Source organism: Bos indicus, chromosome 29 (genome assembly GCF_029378745.1).
Source record: "Bos indicus isolate NIAB-ARS_2022 breed Sahiwal x Tharparkar chromosome 29, NIAB-ARS_B.indTharparkar_mat_pri_1.0, whole genome shotgun sequence".
Taxonomy (NCBI): Eukaryota; Metazoa; Chordata; class Mammalia; order Artiodactyla; family Bovidae; genus Bos; species Bos indicus.
Genome location: NC_091788.1, coordinates 50,680,165 through 50,696,948, shown reverse-complemented (window position 1 = coordinate 50,696,948; position 16,784 = coordinate 50,680,165). Strand labels below are relative to the sequence as shown.

The 16,784-nt window shown below is 65.5% G+C and overlaps 1 protein-coding gene across 1 annotated transcript; it reads right to left on the bottom strand.

Moving 5' to 3' along the window:
• Positions 1-584: 584 nt before the first annotated feature.
• On the bottom strand, positions 585-16,372 carry TOLLIP (toll interacting protein). Its single transcript, XM_070783067.1, has 6 exons — positions 16,216-16,372; positions 8,110-8,259; positions 6,235-6,417; positions 5,358-5,510; positions 4,689-4,779; positions 585-2,600 (listed from the first exon to the last, which is right to left on the bottom strand). The coding sequence occupies exons 1-6, from the start codon at positions 16,246-16,248 to the stop codon at positions 2,389-2,391; spliced, it is 822 nt and encodes a 273-aa protein (XP_070639168.1). The 5' UTR covers positions 16,249-16,372; the 3' UTR covers positions 585-2,388.
• Positions 16,373-16,784: the final 412 nt, after the last annotated feature.

The following is a 16,784-nucleotide window of genomic DNA, read 5'->3' as shown; positions in this document are numbered from 1 at the left end:
GCCAGGCTCCATGCAGGCTCCGTGCTCGCACGCCAGGCTCCATGCACGCTCTGTGCTCACATCACATGCCAGGCTCCGTGCAGGCTCTGTGCTTGCACGCCAGGCTCTGTGCTCACACGCCAGGCTCCATGCAGGTTCCGCGCTCGCACGCCACGCTCCATGCAGGCTCCGTGCTCACACACCAGGCTCCATGAAGGCTCCATGCAGGCTCTGTGCTCGCACGCCAGGCTCCATGCTCACACGCCAGGCTCCATGCAGGCTCCGCGCTCACACGCCAGGCTCCATGCAGGCTCCATGCTCGCACGCCAGGCTCCGCGCTCACACGCCAGGCTCCATGCAGGCTCCGCGCTCACACGCCAGGCTCCATGCAGGCTCCGTGCTCACACGGCAGGCTCAATGGATACACTCTGAGCTCCGTGCACACACTCTGAGCTCCACGCTCACACTCCAGGCTCCTGGGCAGAGTCCAACCTCTGCCCTGTGCCTTTACTCACTAGTCTGCTGGTAAGCCGTTTCATCAACTGGCTTATTACAAGCCAGATTAAAGTGGAACAAAAACAGTAAACTCTCTCTGAAGGACTGGATTCTCTGTTTTTCCATAGACCGTTTATTAAGTTAGAAGGCTGAAAGGTACAAACATATCTTACAATCGAAGAGGAACCTGGACCCTGGACCCCAACAGAATGATCTGAAACTCAAAGCTCCAAGGACCATTTCTGCAAACACCGGCAGGGCTCCTGAAACGGGAGTGGGGTGGGGAGCCCGCTGTACACGCCTCTCCTCTCCGACACCAAGCAACGACGACCTGCAAGGCGCCCTGTCCTGGGCCTGGCAGCCGCGGGCGCCGCGCTGAGGACCCCCGAGGGGCATCCGGGACACGCGCATGGACGTGAGCAGAGCGCGGGGACAGCAGGGCCATCGGACGTCTTGAGGCCCCACAGATGCACCCTCCTCTGACCCAGTGAAGCAGCAGGCGTCCATAACAAAGGACCCCAAGCTGGCAGGCCTGCAGCTGCCCTGAAGCCAAGACTCCTGTCTTCGGAGGCCCAGGCAGGGGGATGCGGCGGTGGGGAAGCGGCGTGGGGCCGCCTGGGCCGGGGACCACTGGGCGGGGTGCACAGGCTGGGTCGGCCTGTCAGAGCTGCGCCGACTGTGGTCACAATGCTGCAGCCAGGCTGCAGCTGCCCAGTCGGTCTCACGCATCTACAGAGAGCCTGCGGCAAAGGCACCGGTGGTCTGAACCCCCCTCACAGGCCTCCCCGCCCCCGGGTCACCACGGGAGGAGTCTGGTCAGCTTGACCGCTGGCCGGCATCCCATTAAGCCTACGTGGAGGACAGGACTGGGCTCTGAGTCCTCGCCGCCTCAGGTGACCGCCCGACGTCACCGGGTGGGATCTGTCTCCATGTCCAGAGGCTGGGCAAGGCCTCCAGACAGCGGCGACCACGGCTGACTGCCAACAGCAGCAACCACGTCAGAGCGCACTGTGTTCTCATTTCCACGGGGCACCACCCAGCCTGGCCCCATCCTCAGTGTCCACAGCCAGAGGCAGCAGGGTGCCACCCACGCCGCGGGGCGCCTCTTGCCTCTTGAGAAGACCTCCCAGTGCCGGCGGTCACCACGCTGACCCAGCCTGGGGCCCAGCTTCCTACACGAGGTCGGCGGTGAGCTGAGAGTCCTAGAGACCCTCTGACAGACAAGGCCAAGGACTGGGCCTGCCCCCAACACCCGCCTCACTGAGCTCTATGGTCAGAGCGCGTCTGGGGGCGGCGACCCCTTGGGACAACATGGCATGGAGGGCGAGGCAGCAGTAAAGACTACGGGGCCGCAGGCTCAGGACGTGGCTGCAGATGCCAGGCTGGGCCCAGGACTCCGCGCACAGGCTGGGCCCCAAGACGAGGTCTGCCCGGCCCCAGCGAGAGGCCCACGAAGACCACCACGGGGAGGAGAGGAGTTTCTTGTCCTGAAGTCCTAACAAGACCCACAGCAGCTGTCGGTGGATCCTCTGTGCCTCACGTTAGTGTGTCTACCCAGTCAGGTGGCATCACCAGAGACCACCTGTCCACCCAGAAGGGGCCCAGAACCGAAGCCCTGCGGGGGAGCTGCTCCCAGGAGAGCCTCCTGGGAGGACGGCCGGCAGAAAGTGGGCGTGTGCACGGGACCTGCCACCTCTACCCTCCGACAGGAAGCGGGAAGAGAGCCACCCCACCCACCCCGACCACGTGGAGAACGGCTGCAAGAACCAAAACCACATGCATCCCAGACGAGGGCGAGGGTGGCGACACGGACGTCCGAGGAAGGGGCTGCGTGGGGCGCGTTCACGGGGATCTGCTGGGGACAGTGCTCGGGGGAGCTGGGCGGGCGGGCAGGCGGCGAGACGGCGGGCGTGTCTAGGACTCCTCGCCCATCTGGAGCAGGGAGTTGATGGCCGCGTCCCTGCTGCCCCGCTGGGCCTCCAGCACGGAGCGGATCACCTCTCGGTCCATGTTGGGGAACATGTCCTGGATGGCCTTCAGGTCCTCCTCGCTGCAGCGGGGCTGGGCGCTCACAGCTGGGGGCAGCGCCACGGGCACCACGCCGGGGCTGCACACAGTGGGCATTCCTGCAAGCAGAGGCGGGCTCAGCGGGCAGCACTTCCACCGTGGGGCCAGGTCTCACCTGAGGTCTCCCCCCCAACACGACCCCAGAGATCTCCCCCAACCCATGACATGACCCCAGGGGTCTCCCCCACCCAACACGACCCCAGGGGTCTCCCCACCCCAACATGACCCCAGGGGTCTCCCCACCACGACATGACCCCAGAGATCTCCCCACTCCAACATGACCCCAGGGGTCTCCCCTCTCAACATGACCCCAGAGGTCTCCCCACCCCAACGTAACCCCAGAGATCTCGGCCCCCGACATGACCTCTCAGATAGGCCAGACACTCAGGAGAAACGGGGGTGAGCAGACCTCGGCCATTTACACCACAGGGGTCAACCCCTCCCACCATGGCCACCCCCACCTGCCACCCTCCCCACCCCAAGCACTGAGACTCCCCCGCCCCCCCTCTCTGCCAGCGCTCCAGGACAGGCCTTCCCAGTTGGGCACCCAGTCCCAGTCAGACCCTGACAAGGAAGGAGACCCCACCAGGGCCAGCGTCCTGGGGACAGCAGACCCCCCACTCCACATGGGCAACACGTGGGGCTCCGGTGTCAGCTCGCCACGCCAGCCTCACCCCCTCACTCCCTTGTGGACACTGAGAACCTCAAGGCATCTCAGCTGCCGAAGATTCAGACCTGGAGCCACCAGACCCCAAGTCAAAGCTCCGACCATCTCGTGAGGAAAACAGACCAGCACAAGGAAAGACGGTGCTACTGAGACCCTACGGCTAACAGAGACAGAACGTGGTCAAACACCACTCTGAAGAGCAGAAAAGGATTTAAAATCATTTGTCTTTAGAAACTCAAAAGCACAGTCACCCAACCCGGCCCGACAGCTCACATGGTTTCCTTTCCTGTCTGAGCTCAGCTTAAAGGCAGCTCAAAACCATCCAAACCAAAACCAGCAGAAGAGCCGACAAGCGCTGAGGCGAAGGGGTGCCGGCCGCAGGGGTGGGACCGAGCATGTGATGGACACAGCTGCCTGCGGGGCCGGACATGCACCCGAGGCAGGAGCGGGGCCGGCCCCTTCCTCCCGCCACCCCCCAGCCCCCAGCCCCCAGCCCCCTCCTGGCCCAGCCCCGCTGAGCACCCAGCTGCCTGCGCCCGCCGCCCCTTAGTCCTGACCATCCTGAGAGGCGAGAGGTTGCCGGGTCCCACACGGGCCCTTGAGCCTCATGAGGCCAAGGGCCCAGGCGTTCCGGAGCTGGGCAGGCGCCCGCTCACCACCCTGAACCAGCGGGGAGCAGGAAGGGGACCTGAGATAGGGGTGTTGACGGCTTCACCGGCCAGCTCCCGCCGTCTGCAGCCCCCACCCCGCTACGGCCTGCATTTCCGGCTCTGGGACACTCACCCTTTAGCAGACACCCCGCCTCTCCTGAGGCCCCTGCCCGGGTCCAGGGCTGTAACTCCAGCCCTCACTCTCCCGTGCGCTCTGCTCAAGAGCTCAGAGGTTTCTCAGGACGTGGCCGCCACCGTGTGCACGGCATCCGCGCGTCCTTGCCCATCTCCCGGGCGCTGAGCCTCCCACGCTTGCACCCCACCCCGTCCTACAGACGTTCACAGGCAGGGGAGCTGAGTCACTTCCAACCAGAGCCAGGGTGGGAACTGACCACAGGCTGACGTGAAGGCACAGAAATCCAAGAGAAAAGCCAAACCCAACCTGACTCTGCTGCAAGACGCAAACCACCGGGTCATAAAGGTAAACGCTGTGAGGTCAACGGCTGCGTACGGGGAACGCACGCAGGAGGGCTCAGGCACGCAGCCCGTCCACCCACCCGACAGGACGTGCCTCGCGCTATGGCGACTCAGAACACTCAGAAATCACGCTTCCCCGTCTCCATACGTTTCAACTCACCTTTGCACCGACAGAGAAAAAAAAACTATTCCCTACACGTGCAGAAGCCCACACACAGCAGCAGACCACCGGTTAGGGAGGCTCTCCAGGCACCACTTGCAGAGCAGGCCCAGCCTCTAGTCTGACACCCCATGCACCTCCCTCCTGCTCTGATGCCATCCCAGCAGACGTGCTGCGGGGAGGGCAGACGCACCTGTGATGGGCACGTAGCCCACACCCTGCTGGTACACGGTGGGCATCAGGACCACGGGCTGAGGCGGCATCATCATGGCAGCCGGCAGCGACTGAAACACACCAAAGATGGCCCAGGGTCACGGCAGAACACGCACACCCAGCCTCAACAGGAGCACCCTGCAAGGGGACAGCACCGGGCCTGGAGCCCCACGGGTCGAGGCAGGGACGTGCCCTGTCCGCACCGTCAGACTCCCGTTCACACCGACTCCCCACAGGCTCCTCTGCGGGCAGAGGACGACGACTTGGGTGGAGCGTCTGTCGTCAGACCTGCGGAACCCCGACTGAGAAGAGATGACCCCTGAGCCGAACATCAACAGAGGACGCTGCTCAAGAACGTAAACCGAAGTGTGAACTTCAGGTTCAGACTCCTGACGCCTCGGGACGGCCTCTCTCTGGCTGCAGTTAGTTAAGTACAGTAGCAGCGTCCCAGCCATGTGGAAGCACCTGCTCAACAGGCAGGATGTACCCAGGAGTCAACGTGCTGACATGGGAACCCGCAGTAACCTGGTCCAGTGCCAGGAAGGGGTGAGCAGGTACCAGCGCGGCGGCCCCGAGGCTGGGGGTCAGCCGGCCCGGGCCCCCTGCCTGACCCCGCGCTGGGGGCACCAGGGCGGGACGGCGGCCTCACCGTGTAGGACAGCACCAGGTTGATCATGCCCTCCTTGTCGTCGCCCTGCCGCCCGCTCAGGCTGTACCACTCGTCCACGACCTTGCCCTGCTTCAGCGCCTCAGGGATCGTTACGTGCGTCCAGGCGATGCGGTCGTCCATGGAGAAGGCCCGCTGGGGGAGACGGAAGAAGGCACGTGACCCCAGAGCTCCCAGGGCCCTCCCCCCGCAGGGTGTGCCCAGCACGGAGCACCCGCCTCGCTCCCCTCCTGTGGGTCCACACGGAGGGAGGGGGCTCCAGGGAGCCACCACCATCGCCTGCACCAACCCGCGGGGCCAAACCCCCGCAGACACGCGCTCCCCTGAACCACGCCTTCCCCTCCCCCTCCACCCCAGGCCCCAGAGGTGAGGCTGCGGGGCGGGAGGAAACACAAGGGAGGGGGCCGAGACCCGAGGGCTGCAGCCGCTCCCAGCCCTGCTGCCCACCCCATCCCGAGCCCCCAAGGGCCGCAGCCTCTCCCAGCCCTGCCGCCCACCCCACCCTGAGCCGGCTTTAGGAGGGCTGGGGCACGTGGAGGGCCAGGCTGAGAAGGGCCCGGGGCGCCTGACACCCCGGGGACACTCAGGAGGCTCCTGCCATTCACCCACAAAGAGGCCAGTGCCCACCCTGCCAAGGGCCTGAGCACGTCAGCCCTGAGCCATGTGCGGACAGCAGTGCCTGGCCTGCCTGGTCAGGCGATGCCCACACTCTGAACACGGTGGTGACGTGTCTGAGTGTAGGTTCCAGAGACTCTGGGGGCACAGAGCGCCTGTCACACCACAGCACCCCGCATGCACACATGCCCGACGTTCTGGAGCAGCCAGGAGCCTGAACCGCAGTGGCCCGCGTGGTGCCCACCTCGTCGAAGATCTCCAGGTAGAAGGAGTCCACGCCCGGGGGCACAGTGCACTGGATGACCTTGTTCCAGCGCGGGTTCTTGGCGCCGTTGTGGGCCGTGGGCGTCTCGTACACGGCGTAGCCCAGGCGCAGGCGGCAGTAGGGGTCCATGCGGGTCATGCCGTAGTTCTTGGCCAGCTTGGCCTGAAACAAAGCCGCCGCATGAGGCGGGGCGGCAGCTGTCCGCCTGGGGGGCCTCCCCACCACCCACAGCTTCCGGGGTGCTCTGGGTGCTGACCCACTGGACACGGCCACCACTGTGCTGTGGGCCCTCCACAACCACAGGTCCAAAGTGAAAGGCACTGTACCAGGAAACAACATTCCAGAAACTTCCAAAAGCAAAACCTCAATCTGCCACACCAGCAACTGCGTTTACAGCCTTGTTCCGTATGACAACTGTGCTCCTGTGGCATGTTCGGCGTGTTAGGTGTCACAAGTAACCCAGGGATGGCTCTGAGTACATGGGATCTGTGCAGGTCACGTGCAAACCTGCACTGTTTTAGGTAATGGCCTTGAGCGGCCTCAGACTCTGCTGTCCATGGGGTCCCAGAGCCCGTTCTGAGGACAACCGTGCTCTGGGGCCCAGGAACAAGGAGGCAATCTGGGCTGGGCCCAGCGTCTCAGGACACACCCGCTGCTGAGCAGGGCTGGGCCCCACCACCACTCCCGGGGAGGAGGGTGGAAAGGGCAGGCCATCCTGGGACACAGTCTGAGCCCCAGAGAAGCAGGGGTCGGGACCCTCCTGAGAGGCGAGGCCTGGCCAAGGCCTTCTCTGCGTTCTCAGACAGCGACCGTGCTGGCTCTCTGACCGGGCAGGACTCTTAGCGGTGACTGATCCTGCCCAGTGCCCGGGGGGGCTGGGAATCCGCTCTGAGGGGCCTGATCCCCTGGAGCCCAAGCCTCACGGTGACCAGGGCTGGCACCCTGCTTCCTGCCGAGCAATGGACAGACTCCAGGAAGCGTCCTGGGGCCTGAGGGCAAGCCCACGACAGGCAGAGGGAAGGGAACTTTCCACGGTGCTGGAGAAATGCTCTTATCACAGGGGTGGACACATGTGTCAAGAGGTCACAGAAACAAATTCAAACCAGTGCATCCTGACACGGAAATCATATTCAACAGGCTGATTTTTTTAAAAAACCCCTAGAGCCTGCTGCCCGTGTGACACCATCTCTTCCCTCTGAAGGCTTGGAGGAAGCCCTGCCCATTGGGAGCCTCCTTGCACCCCTCTCGGGCCAACACCCCGAGCTCTGGCGCACCTGCCCACGATCGTGCCCCAGAGCCGCCCCTCCACGGAGGACCGGCTGGCCCACCTCTGGACACGCGCCTCATGTCGCCGCGGGACCTCCCCCTCAAGTCCTCGTCTCTCAGCCTCAGGCACCTCCTTTTAAGCACCCTTGACTGAATGTCTCCCAACATTGAAGCGTGGCTCTCCTCCCCGCCTGCTCCTCCTGCAGTCTCCCCATTCTGGTCACTGCCCACCACCCCCGGTGCCGGCAACAGGCCGTGGGGTCACACACCCTCCTCCCACCCCCACCTGAGGGCTCTCGAACTGGGATGGATACCCCCAGGAGGCCAAATGCGGGGCCTTCCAGCCTTGCCCACGATCTTCCTGACACAGAGCCCAAGGGAGCCCTGGACCCAGCTCAAGACGAACTACCTGCTTCCCACTTACTTGCTCCACACTGCTCGCTGCCCCCCAAACCCCACCCTTGCCCCGACCCCAGGGGTGGGGACTCCAGTGCGAGGTATGCTCTCCACAGTAGCCCGGGGCCGCCCACCGCTGCCCCAGCCCCAGCGCCTGCGCTCAGCCCTGTGGGCTCTGGGGGCTGCACCCACCTGCACCACGGTGACGCTGAGGCGGCCCACGGTGCCCAGCGCCCCTCCGTACTGCAGCTGCTGCGCGGCCTGTGCGTCCAGCTGGATCTGCTGCTGTTGCTGCGTGGGCGTTATGCGCAGGAAGTCCTGGGGCAGCTCCCCGATGTATACCTGCAGGACCGCAGCGTCAGTGCGGGGACACCCGCCCCAGGCCGGCCCCCTGCCTGCACCACGCGGGTCTGGAGCTCCAGCCTGCAGGGCCTGTGCTCCCGGGGGCAGGGCGCCCAGCACAAGGGGCTCCGTGGAGACCCGAGCACGTCCCTGCCTGAAAGCAGGTCTCGCACCCTTGCCGGGGTTGCAAGCCACTCAGGCCTCAGATGCACTTGTCCACATGCTGGCGGTCCCCGCCGCAGACCAGGACCATGGCAAACACGGCCTCTCCACCACGAGCTGCTCACTGGGTGAAGCCTGAGGCCCGGATGCCCACAGACTCGGAACAGCCTCTGTGCGGATGCCTCAGGAGAACAGCTCACACACAGAAGCACCCTGGAGACCAAGAAACCAACAGACTGACCAGCAGAAGCCCCGGGACCTGGCCCTGGACAGGGAAAGTGACGGGAGAGCGCCGGCTCCTGGGCACACGCCCGCTAGTGGAGCGTGTGTGGTCTGACGGCAAGACGGTGACGACTCCAAGGAGACCCAGCTCGGGCCAGCTGGGCTCCGCAGGGGCGCTGAGTATGGAGAGACGGCCCCCAGGGCAGGCGGCCCTGTGTGCTTGGGCACCTGGACCACCCGCCTCTGCGCTCTGCCGGGTGGGGGCGGTGCAGGACCGGGGGGCACAGTGCAGCCAGGGCCCAGGACCCACGACAGAGGCCTGGCTACTGGGGGGAACCAAGGCCACAGCCCCCCTTGGTGCCCAGAGCGCAGGGCCCACAGACCCCTGTGCAGGGCCCTGAAGGACACGGCGGCTTCAGGGAACACGGGAGAGAAGACCCTGCATGTCACGGTGAGCTCTGGCAATCACGTTTATGGACAGTGACCGCCAGGGACCACCAGACGCTGCCAGACGCCAAGGCTCCCACAGGGCTGACCAGACGGCTTGCGGTGGGCATCTAGACGGCAGCTGCCTGCCCCGCTCACGGCGCCCCTGGGAGAGCGCTCCTGCCAGCTCTGGACTGCCCCCACCCCCGCACCCTCAGCCTGCTGCCCTGCTGCTGCTCGCGCAGCGTGCTGGCTCTCGCCCCAGAACCAGCACCGGTACAATGGAGAGGGCCCCCGCGAGTCTGATGCCAACGCCGGGACAGACGGGAACCATGGAGGGGCAGAGAGGCCTTTCCGACGGGCACCCTCGCCACCGTCCCCCGTGGCCTGTTCCCTGGGGACACCGGGATCCACTCCACGTCCCCCAGCTCCGCTGCCTCGAGGCCCAGCGCAGGGCGGGGCCCAGGCACCCTGGAGCCCGCGTTGCCAGGAAAGGCTCAGCACCTTCCTTCGCTCCCCAAGGCGCTGTGGGGCGCGTCTCCTGGGTGGTGGCACAGCAGAGCGGGCCCCAGCACGGGCCTCGGGAGGCAGGCCGCTCATGACACCCTGTGGCCGCACCCCTCAGGAAGGACTGAGGCACCCAGGACACACCAGTCCCCAGTGCCAAGACCAGAGCCCGTGTGCCCACAATGCACCCGCCCAGAGCCCTCGGGCTGCTTGCTGCCACGTGCCCACAGCCCCGCCCCGGCCTGCCTGGCGCTTTAACCCTGACTCTTGGTGACCACGCCCCGGGGTCGAGCACAACCCACCCCCGCCCGCTGTCCTTCGGAGCGGCCGCCTGCCAGCCCTGAGGACCCTGCGGGGACGGTCAGGAACGGCCGCTCCGCTCCTGCACAGTCCGTGTCCCCTGCCGTGAGTTGACTCCCGGGGCTGTGCCCCCACTTCAGCATCCTCACGCTGGCTCTGGGTCAGCACAGGTCACATGGGAGCCACTGGACAGTGGGCCAGGCTCAGGCCTGGGTGGAGGGCGGGGGGTCGTCACAGCCAAGAGCTGGTGCAGCAGCACAGAACCCAGAGACTCCCGGTCCAGGCAGCTGCCCGCCTGCAGGCGCTGCGGGGGGCGGAGGCCTGAGTCAGCAGTGGGCCAGAGCAGGCCCTGGGGGCTCCCTGCCCGGGGGTGGTTGACAACAGCCCCACCAGCCGGACAGCAGCCTCAGTGGCCTGTTGGGAGGAGCAAGCCACACACACCCCACCCCCGGGAGGTCACAGGACGTGCCCGCTGAGGCCCGCAACTCCCACCATCACCACGCGGGCCACTGCAGCCATGGGGTGGGTCTCTGCGCCGTCACCCTCCCTGCCCACCCCATCCTCCTCCTGCCTCAAGGAACGAGAAGGAAAAATCTGGAAGCCACCAGAGGGAAGGCGGGTACCACCAGCGCCTCCAAAGCCAGCCGAGGAGGGGTCGGCTCCTGAAGGACTCCATGGAGCCCCCAGCCCTGTCCTCTGCCAGGTGTCACTGCAAACAGCCCCGTCCTTCCCGGAGACCAGCTCTCCTCCCGTTCCTATCCTGCAGGCTGCCCCAACTTCCTAAATGGCCCAGACTCGGACAGGCCACTGAAGCCCAAGCGTCTGGCTGTCCCAGCCCTGCGGACAGTCCACGTGAGCCCCGGACGGGGGCCAAGAGGAGGCGTTAAGTGGGCACAAGGATGCCAGAGGGCAAGAGCAGAGAGGGCACCACCAGCCACACGCGCACCAGACCACGCCACGGACAGACAGTGAGCGGCCCCTGGGGGCCCGGCCAGGAGCGCCTGCGCCTCTCATGCTGCTCAGGGCCTGGCGCAACTGACTCAGACGCAACAACCCTGTCCACACTGCAGTCAACTGACCGGGAGCGCCCCGTCCACACTGCACTATACCGGCCCCACCGGCAGGCTGTGGGGCAGCAGGGCGGGGCGGACGGGCGCGGCACGGCAAGGCCTTAGCTTCACCGCACGTGCGCGTCTTCACAGCCAGACGCTGGGCAATCGCAGCGCCCGCGGGGCTCGGGTCACAGCAGAAGACAGGCAACCGCACAAGGTCCCACTGCTGCCTGAGGGGAGACGGCGTGGCCGGCTGAGGCGGCCTTGGGAGAAGACGCCGCCTCCGCAGGGACCTGAAGGCAGGAAGGGGCGGCAAGCAGGGTCTGGGGAGAAGTGGGGCACAGGCCTGGCCAGGAGCCCGGGGGGCTGCTCCAGGGACGGCGGGGAGGTGGCCAGAGCCGGGCAAGCCAGGGAGGGCAGGAGCATGGCAGGCGGACGGGCTCCAGGAGCGCCGGGCTCTGACTCGGAGACGAGGAGGGGCCGGGGTGGGGGTGGGCGAGGGGCTGCATGCACAGCGGGCTCTGCCTGGGGCCTGGCCCCAGGGGTGACAGCGGGGACCAGCTAGGTAGGGGAGGCAGGTGTGGAGGTGCCCAGGCTGAGAAGGAACCGACTCTGGGTCTGCTCAGAAGGCAGAGCCACAAGAGAACCTGTGGGTGTGCGCGAGTTTCTGGTGGGAGCTGCAAAGGGGCTGGGGCTGCCGCCTGAGGCAACGGGAACTTCAGCGAGGGTCCCAGGGAATGAAGGAAATCCGCATGAAGATGAAGACCCCCAGCAGGAAGGGACATCACACCTGTGTCCACAGCTGCAGCCATTTTCAGAGGCCCCAGAACAAACCCCAGACAAGTCACCACCTGAGTCCCGCTCCCCACCTGCTCACTCCTGCGCCCCACAGAATGCAGGCAGGTTCTGCCCCGGGGCCTTTCCACTGTGACAGGCAGCGGCCCCTCCCGTGCTGGCCGGGGCAGCAGCATCGGCGGGGGCGGGGCGAAGGACGCGGAGACGCGGGCGCCTGAGCAGAGGGGGTCTGCTGCAGAGGCCACACGGGCAACCTTCACATCCGGAGAGGAGGGGACCGTGAGCTCAGAGTCCCAGATATCACACAGACTTTTCAGGAATCAGAGAAAGCAGGACCAACAATCCATCTGAACAAACACTAGCTCATCAAAATAACACCACTTCTGGGAGGAAAGCAGAGGTCACCGAGGCCGCCTGCTGCCCAGGAGGGCCGTTACAGGGACGGACCTGAGAGCCCCCTGGGCCACACGGTGATGTCCCCAGGAGGACTGCAACAAGAGAGAAGGATGACGTGTTTCCAAACCAGCAGAGAACGAAAATGGAACGTACCTGGGTCAATGACTCCAACAGAAGGCAGGAGAGAAAAAGAAGAAAAGCAGGCAAATAAAAGCACAAAAGGAAGTACTGGGAACAAACAGCGTGTGTGTAACCGTGCACGTAACACTAACACATTCCCGTCAAAGGGTGAAGACCTGATGGTCGAGTGCGTGCTGCTGACGGCAGACCCACCCGACACTCACACTCAGAAGAGTGAGTCCGAGAACGGAAATCCACCAGGCAGACGCTCCCTGAAAGCAAGCTGGCGTCCCTCATCGCAACAAACCAAACAAGAAAGGCCTGCACAGGCCAGCAGGGCCACCACACGCAACAAGGTCTGACTCACAGGAAGACGGGGCCTTCTCAGCCCGGAAGCGCTCCTAGCTCAGCCACAGAGAATCCAGAGCAGAGCTCACGGAGCCTGGGGAATCAGGACATGGGCCAGCTGGGCGGAGAAGCCACCCCTCGCCCCGGACTTGGGCCAGAGGGACGGACTCACCTGGCGAGAGCGAGCCACTTGAGCAAGAAGGGAGCTCGGGCCAGACTCCAACCAAGAGAGAGACAAAGCCACGCACCAGCCCGAAGAGATGAACCGCTCCTTCCTTTGAATATTGCAAAGACAGAGCAAGACCTGAGCCTGCGTCTTGCCTTCCATACAGACTGTAATTAAGGACAAGTAGACCACACTCATCTATACCAACAGGCCCCCCAAAACCAAGCAATAAAACTCAAACACAACTCTCTGCCACCCCTGGTGAGTCACAGGTTCAGCAACAGTGATCACTTCGTGCAAGGCTGATGAGGACCCGGCCATCACAGGCCAAGTGGCGTCACCCGACAGCTCGCCCTCAGGCCTCACGAGGCAAATGACAGAAAGGGGCTGTGCTGACCAGCCCGCATCTCCAAAAGCTGGACCAATGGCCCTCATTGCTCCCGTCGGCCTAGAGTCTGCGGGCACACAGCATGGCACAGGGTCTGCAGCGACACATGCCACAAACCTCCTCCGACCCCCACACAGTCGCTCCCGTGGGTGCCCAGTCGTGCTTCTTCAACCTCTGTGGACCAGACAGAAGCACAGGGTGGAGAAGGTAGTCAGAAGGGAAATGCCAGCACCACTGAAAGTGGGCAGACAGCACAGGGCGGGCAACCCTCAGTGGCCACTCAGGGAAAACTATTCCGAAGACACAAATGCCACGTCTTCTGGAGTTTCAGTCAGTCCCCAGCCCCTCAGGCGCCCTACTCGGGGACAGAGAGAATCTCCAAGTGGGCGGGCCACTTCTGCCTTCTCGTGCCCGGGGGCCCTGCCCATCCGTCCTTCCCCAGGCACAGGAGGAGACATCAGGCTTCAGAGTCGGCCCGGGTCCCCTGGTCAGTGACCCTGGGCTGAGGCTGAACGCTGCCTGTCCTGTGTGGGCCGGGCTGGGATCCCCAGCAGAGGGCTGGCCCTTGGGCGTGCCACCCGGCCGGGACCCGGCACAGGAAGCCCCTGCTGCAGGCCCCGGCTGGTCTCGCAGCTCTGCCACACGCCGCGCCGTCCGCGGGCCCCACTGCGCCAGGCACGCACAGGACAGACTCTAGGCCGACGGGAGCAATGAGGGCCACTTGTCCAGCTTTTGGAGATGCGGGCTGGTCAGTACAGCCCCTTTCTGTCATTTGCCTCGTGAGGCCTGAGGGCGAGCTGTCGGGTGACGCCACTTGGCCTATGATGGCCGGGTCCTCGTCAGCCTTGCACGAAGTGATCACTGTTGCTGAACCTGTGACTCACCAGGGGTGGCAGAGAGTTGTGTTTGAGTTTTATTGCTTGGTTTTGGGGGGCCTGTTGGTATAGATGAGTGTGGTCTACTTGTCCTTAAATACAGTCTGTATGGACAGTAGGCGGGGGGCAGGCAACGCCGAGTCCACATATCCTGGCAAGGGAGGAGGTCTCCGCCAGACTCTAGTAACCGCACAAGGAAGGGCCCCCAACGCCGACAGCAAAGGAAGCCTCTACAAGTGCAGTTCACCCACGGGGGGTAGGCTGGCGGGGACACGTGAACCAGAGGGAAGGTACCAGGCAAAAGCTCCAGAAAAAACAGGAAGCACACTCTAGTGACCCCCCCGCCCCCAGCACAGGCACCCCGCCCAGGACCCCCCAGCCTCGAAGCAGCGGCTCTCCCCGCCCTCTCAGGCTCTGCTTTCCACGCTCCCCCTCCCTCAAGTCTCGGTCAGACGTGCTTCCTCCACAACCCTACTCACCCCACGCCCTGGCCCAGGGAGGCCACTGCTCACCACGATTCCAGGTCAGACCTCCAGGCCCAGGCCTGGCTCCTCTGTGAGCCTGGCAGCGGCATCAGTGAGCCATGCTGCACAAGACACGAGAGCCCCTGCACCGAGGCCAGCGCGCCCAAGGGCCGGAGCCCCCAGCTGCTCTGGCCCAGACCGAACCTCACGGCATGAGCTCGGCTCCTGAGGAGCACCCCTCAAACACCTGCCAGTCCACGTGTGGGGCCCACGACCCTGACAAGAGAACGTGCAGGTCGTCTGGGTCACTGGGACCTCAACAGCACAGGCCTCATATCCGGACACCCCCTGCCGCCTGGGCCCCGTCACAGCCCTACGTCAGCGCAGGGCCAACATCCCTCTGGACGAGAGGAGGCCCGCCTTCACCACGCGCTCCCCTCCCCTGGGTCCCAGCAGGCCTGCGTATGTCTGCCTGTGGATCCTGCCTGATGAAGGCCCTGAGCTCCCAGCAGGTCTGAGCTGGGACAGAACGGACACCAGCCCTGCCCCAGGGGAGCGGATCATCTGCGCCCCGAGCTTCTCTGAGGAGCCGCCATGTAGAATGGAGGAAGCGCCGACGCTCAGCCTGCTCCAAGCCCCCGTGTGCAGTGAAGATGGAGACGTGGAGTCAGGGGCCAGAATCCACCCGATGGACTCCGGGACCTTTCCACACCCATGTCTGTCACGAAGTCCATTCAAACGCTCAGAAAGAGCACCTGTGCCCAAAAGGCTTCCAACAAGACCTGCTTTCCTCAAACTCAGAAAGATGTCGTGTAGATAGATTCGTCTCGGCTGGGGGAGACACAGACAAGATCTGTCCACCCTGACGGGAGGGTGAAGAGCCCAGGGCTGCGGGGACTTCCCTGCTGAACCCACATCAAAGCATCAACCACAACCTTGTCCCAACTCAAGACTCTGACTGTGATTTAAATAAACAAACGTCACTGCTCATGGTCAGGCACCCCAACCCAGTCTGAATGGGGGCTGGAGGCGACTCCCCAGGAGCCCGAGCCTTGCTCTCGGACCAGGACACAGTAGCGGCGCAGGAGACAGGGCTCCAGGGCCGGGGGCGGAAGAGGACTCCCAGCTCAGGACCCCTCATGCGTTACCGAAGAAACCGACGGACACAGCGGGGCCTGGACCCTCCTTCATTCAAGCGCTGTCCGGTGCTCCTCTACGGAGGAACACTCGAGGCACAGGGTGCCGCCTCCTTCCGGGGACCCAGCGGTGGCCGACCCTCCCCCACCTGGGGGGCCCGCCGGTGGGGGCGGGGCCGCCTCCTCCCGAGGACGCAACGGGCGCCGACGCTCCCCCGCCCCGGGGACCCAGCGGGTGCCGACCCGCCCCCATCCCGGGGGCTCGCCGGTGGGGACGGGACCTCCTCTTCCCGGGGAACCAGCGGGCGCCGACCCTCCCCCATCCTGCGGACGCAACGGGCGCCGACCTCCTCCTCCCGGGGACCCAGCGGGTGCCGACCTTCCCCCACCCGGGCGCCGACCCTCCTCCTCCCGGGGAGCCCCCGGGCGCCGACCACCCCCCGCCTCGGGGACCCAGCGAGCGTGAGGCCTCCTCCTCCCCGAGACCCGCACAGTGCGCGGCCTCTCCCTCCCGGGGACTCCCTTCCGCTCGCACGGAGCCCGGCGTCGGGCCCTCCCTGTGCCCGAAGGCCGCGGAGCTCGCCCCCGCCGGAGCCTACCGGCCCGCGCTGCGTGCTGACGGTGGTCGCCATGGTCCGGCCGGCCCCGCGCCTAGCCCACCGACAGCTGACAGAGACGCGACCAGACGGCGGTCCCGCGAGGCCGCAGCCGCCTCAGTCAGCTGACGGCGGCCCCGCCCCCGCCCGGCCCCGACGCAGGCGCAGTGCGCCCCGCCGCTTCCGGCTTCTCGCGCAGGCGCGCGCGCTCCCGCTGGGCGCCTGCGCAGTTGCACCCCCTGCGCCGCGGCCCCGCGAAATGGCTCCCGAGCCGGCAGTGTGCGCATGCGCGCTGGGGCGCGGCTGGCAGTTGGGCGCGGCTGCCCCGTGCGGTTTGTGATAGGAGCCGCCGCGGATGCGGCGGTCTCGTGGCCCGGCTGCGCCCAGCGAGTGGCCGGCGTGACCCGGTTCGGCCGCAGCCTTCCGAGTGTTCCGGCAGTGAGGCCGCGCGATGCCCCTGCTGCCCGCCGGCCCCTCGGCACGGTCTGCCCGACGCTGCTGGACGGGCAGTCTCTGGAGTCTCCACGCAGCTTTGCGCTTTTCCATCCGAGGCGGCTTCCCCGGGCCTGGTG

Coding starts and splice junctions, on each gene's coding strand:
- TOLLIP (XM_070783067.1), bottom strand. CDS start 16,248: ATGGCGACCACCGTCAGCACGCAGCGCGGGCCG. Junction 8,260..16,215: donor TCAGCACGCAGCGCGGGCCG/GTAGGCTCCGGC, acceptor GCGGTCCTGCAG/GTATACATCGGGGAGCTGCC. Junction 4,780..5,357: donor ACCTGGTGCTGTCCTACACG/GTGAGGCCGCCG, acceptor GGTGTGTTTCAG/TCGCTGCCGGCTGCCATGAT.